Source organism: Mastomys coucha, unplaced genomic scaffold, assembly GCF_008632895.1.
Source record: "Mastomys coucha isolate ucsf_1 unplaced genomic scaffold, UCSF_Mcou_1 pScaffold7, whole genome shotgun sequence".
NCBI classification, from domain to species: domain Eukaryota; kingdom Metazoa; phylum Chordata; class Mammalia; order Rodentia; family Muridae; genus Mastomys; species Mastomys coucha.
The window spans coordinates 90,187,058-90,191,435 of NW_022196913.1; the positions used below are offsets into that span (position 1 = coordinate 90,187,058).

A 4,378-nucleotide genomic window follows, 5' to 3' on the forward strand; every position below is an offset into this window, starting at 1 on the left:
GGGATTGCTTCAAGTTTCTCTCCATTTAGTTTGATGTTGGCTACTGGGTTTTCTGTATATTGCTTTTATTATGTTCAAATATGAGACTTGAATTTTAAATAACTCCAAATTTATTAACTGTATATTTTAAAATAATACATCACTACTAGTTTGTTTGTTTGTTTGTTTTGTATTTAGTAGAGTTTAAAATCTTGGCTCCTACTATGGTACAAGCCCAAAATAAGAATAATTTTTAGACATTGGATTTCATATAATAAGGCTGTACTTCAGTGACGCTCACATTACCAAAGGATTTTACCTCTGTATTAGCTAAGCTAAGTGTTGACAGTTCTGCTGTGCCAAGGAATGAATTGTAAGGCACAATTTTTGGATACATACTTCCTGCTATGGTCAAAACTATTTGACTTGAGTGATTGTCTTCATTTTCAGCCCACAGAGAACAGGTTACATTCATTTAAAAAATGCTGTGTGTATTAAGATGGTCTATCCATGAAGTCATTCACCAACTGTTGCAGTGAACAATGGTTCTGCTTGGAGGGTGGCACAGACATTAGGAGAGAGTAAGAATCTGGTTCATTGGCTGCTATGATTTTAAAAAGCATTCATCTCAGAGAAAGAGTAACTTATAAAGTCCTCTTCTTCAAAACTGATAAAATAGTTATAAACATCAAGCAAAGCATCTAGTCTCACTGTTTGTTGTTCTCTTACAAACCACCTACCAAGTTATTATCTATGTTTCTTTTGGCTGTATAAATACATTTGAGATATGTAAGATGTTCTGAAAACCATAGAATAGTATAAAGACATAAAATAAACAATACTACTAGAGAGGCTGAGATAGGAGAAGCATGATTTCAAGACGATTATGTGGTACACAGCGAGACACTGTCATATACAAACAAGCAGAAAGTGTATATAGATTGTACAATATTGGACCTATTTCTCCAATTGCCAAATTAGACCACTAGATGACAGTCAACAAATTTCTAATTCTTCAATTTTTGGATTTCAATCAATTAGGGTATGTTGCTAATACTAATTTTCATAATAGGAGATATTAAGAAAAAGTAATTGTTACTTCTTGTTATTTTTGTTGTTAGAGGTGGAATTATGTTTGTGTGGGTTTATTGAAAGATTATTTTCTTGCTTCTAGGGTGTAGTTTTGTTCCTTATGTTGGTGTTTTCTATCATCCTTTGTAGGGCTGGATTTCTGGAAAGATATTGTGTAAATTTGGCTTTGTCATGGAATATCTTGTTTTCTCCATCTATGGTAATTGAGAGGTTTGCTGAGTATAGTAACCTGGGCTGGCATTTGTGTTATCTTAGGGTCTGTATGACATTTGCCCAAGATCTTCTAGCTTTCATAGTCTCTGTTGAGAAGTCTGGTGTAATTTTGATAGGCCTGCCTTTATATGTTACTTGACCTTTTTCCCTTACTGCTTTTAAAATTCTTTCTTTGCTTAGTGCTCTTGGTGTTTTGATTATTATATGACAGGAAAAATTTCTTTCCTGGTCCAGTCTATTTGGAATTCTGTAGGCTTCTTGTATGTTCATGAGCATCTTTCTTTAGGTTAGGGAAGTTTTCTTCTGTAATTTTGTTTAAGATACTTACTGGCCCTTTAAGTTGGGAGTCTTCACTCTCTTCTATACCTATTTTCCTTAGGTTTGGTCTTTTCATTTTGTCCTGGACTTCCTGGATGTTTTGGGTTAGGAGCTTTTTGCTTTTTGCATTTTCTTTGACTGTTGTGTCAATGTTTTCTATGGTATCTTCTACCCCTGAGATTCTCTCTTCTATCTCTTGTATTCTGTTGGTGATGCTTGCATCTATGACTCCTGATCTCTTTTCTAGGTTTTGTATCTCCAGGGTTGTCTCCCTTTGTGTTTCCTCTCTAAGGGATTCTAGGTGTTTACCTGTGTTCTCCTGTATTTCTTTGAGGGAGGTATTTATATCCTTCTTAAAGTCTTCTGTCAGCATCATGAGAAGTGATTTTAGATCTGAATATTGCTTTGCCAGTGTGATGGTGTTTCCAGGACTTGCTATGGTGGGAGAATTGGGTTCTGATGATGCCAAGTAACCTTGGTTTCTGTTGCTCATGTTCTTTTACTTGCCTCGTGCCATCTGATTATCTCTAGTGCTACTTGCCCTGGCTAAATCTTACTGGAGCCTGTCCTTCCTGTGATTCTGGTTGTGTCAGAACTCCTCAGAGTCAAGCTGTCTCTGTGATTCTGGGATCCTGGGCTTGTTAGAGTGCCTGGGAGTGAGTGGAGCTTCCTCTGGATGTTGTGGGACTGGCTGCGGAGTTTGTCTCCAAGGTCTGCTCAGGGCACTGGCCCAGACAGACCAGAAGGAACCTGTGTCACTGGACTGGCGGAGTTCCTGCATGCCTGGGTCCCACTGGTCCCAGTTACTCCCAGAATATTCACTTTTTGTTGACTCCATCTCTTCCTTACCTCCTTATGCATCTGCTTGTAGTTCTTTGATGTTTGTCATGAAAAAACTTATTTTTAAAATTCTTCTCTCATACAATATATCCCAACTACAGTTCCCTTATACCCTCATCCCACAAAATCTACTGTTCCTCTGTTTCTCTTCAGAAAAGGGCAGGCCTCCCAGGGATAGCAACTGAACAGGGCATAACAAGATGAAGTAAGACTAGACACAAACCCTCATCAAGACAGTATGAGGTAACCCAGTAGATGAAAAAGAATCCCAAGAGCAGGTGAAAGACTCAAAGACACCCCCACTTCCACTCTTCCAAGTCCCACTAAAACAATAAACAACACAACCATAATGTACATCCAGAGGACCTAGCACAGACCCATGCAGGCTCAGTGATTGCTGCATTAGTCTCTGGGAGCCCCATGAACTCTGCTTATTGATTCTGTGGGCCATTTTCTCCTGGTGTCCTCAACCATTCTGGCTCCTACAATTAAGAAAAACTTTTTTTTTTTTTTAAAGTCAGGATTCAAACAGGATACATAAGTTGCTTTTGATTCTGTTAGTGATTTTTGAAGTTGTAATAGTAACCTGTAGTTCCCTTCAATATCTGGAAGGCTCATTGTATCTGGTACCTCTGTAAGAGGTATAGATTTGAGGATAAGTTAAACATTTATTCAATTTATCACCTAGTTTTACTAGTCATTTGAGGTTAAGCAATAATATATGTGAAAAACAACTTGCATGCTTCCTATACACACAACTGCTTAGTATATTCTGACACTGGTGTTCTTTCTACTTGGAGTATGTATTTTTAAAGTCTTCATTTAAGAAGAAAATGGCAACCGTGATATAAATTCAAATTTTTATGGTATAATTTTTTCACTTTAAAAACTTGAGTATTGTGTTTATGCTTGCTTTGTGTAAACAGAAGGAATGTATTGGTTGTGATTCTGGACTCTGAATGTCTTTTTTCTCCCCAGATGTGTGTTAAAGGAGTTAGAGACACTGGGAAAGGAATTATATGGAGCAAAACTGATTGCACAGAAATGCCAGGTTCGAAACTGTCCTCATTTCAAGAGCCCAGTAAGTGGGTCCGAATGTCTCCTGTCCATGGTGGATGAGGGGAACCCTCACCATTATTTTGTGGCCACACAGGTAATGTTACTGTAAAGCAGTTTTAACTACCTCTATATATACTTCATATAGAGCTGTTTATAGTACTAAAAAGAGTAAGTGGGAGAGATGAAGTAGTGTTTGAAGTTTTATGTATTTACTTACAGTGGTGTATTAGAGAGGATTCCATTCACTTAGCTATAGTCCATGTTTCATTGTTTGGACTTTTAAAATGGAACCAATAAAGGCACTTACTTGACCATACGAGGAGAAAACTTTAAATTGAGGGGATTTTTTTCTTTCAGAAGTTTCCTACTGGAGGCTGAGGAGCTGTTGCAGTCATGTGCTGATTGCTTCTTGGTTCTTCTAGCAGGGAGGAGGCGGGCAGAGTGCCTGCCTCTGTACTCGTAACTGTTAGCATGCTCCTGAATTCCTACTGTTTCTCAAGATCATGGTGCACATCCTTTAAGATTAACATCAGGAGGCTGTGGAGAGATGGCTCAGTGGTTAAGAGCTGGCTGTTCTTGGTTCAGAACACCTACACAGCTGCTCACAACTGTGCGTAACTATAGTCTCAAGGAATCCAACACCATCTTTTGGCCTCCTAGGCACACAGATATACAGATATATAGATAGGATTTTGGAGTCAGCTTATTACTCTGCTCCAGCCTCTTCCCTTTTTGATGTTTTGAGAGAATATCCTAGTGAAAAAGCAAGAGAAAGCCCGGCGGTGGTGGCACACGCTTTTAATCCCAGAACTTGGGAAGCAGAGGCAGACGGATTTCTGAGTTCGAGGCCAGCCTGGTCTACAGAGTGAGTTCCAGG

General features: G+C 38.7%; 1 protein-coding gene across 1 annotated transcript in view; it reads left to right on the forward strand.

Annotated features, from left to right (window-relative positions):
• Positions 1-4,378, forward strand: part of Utp23 (UTP23 small subunit processome component) — an 11,791-nt gene that overhangs the window by 6,227 nt on the left and 1,186 nt on the right. Inside the window, exon 2 of the mRNA XM_031359604.1 lies at positions 3,421-3,595. Coding sequence (XP_031215464.1) covers positions 3,421-3,595 — 175 coding nt within the window. The remainder of the gene's footprint in view (positions 1-3,420; positions 3,596-4,378) is intronic.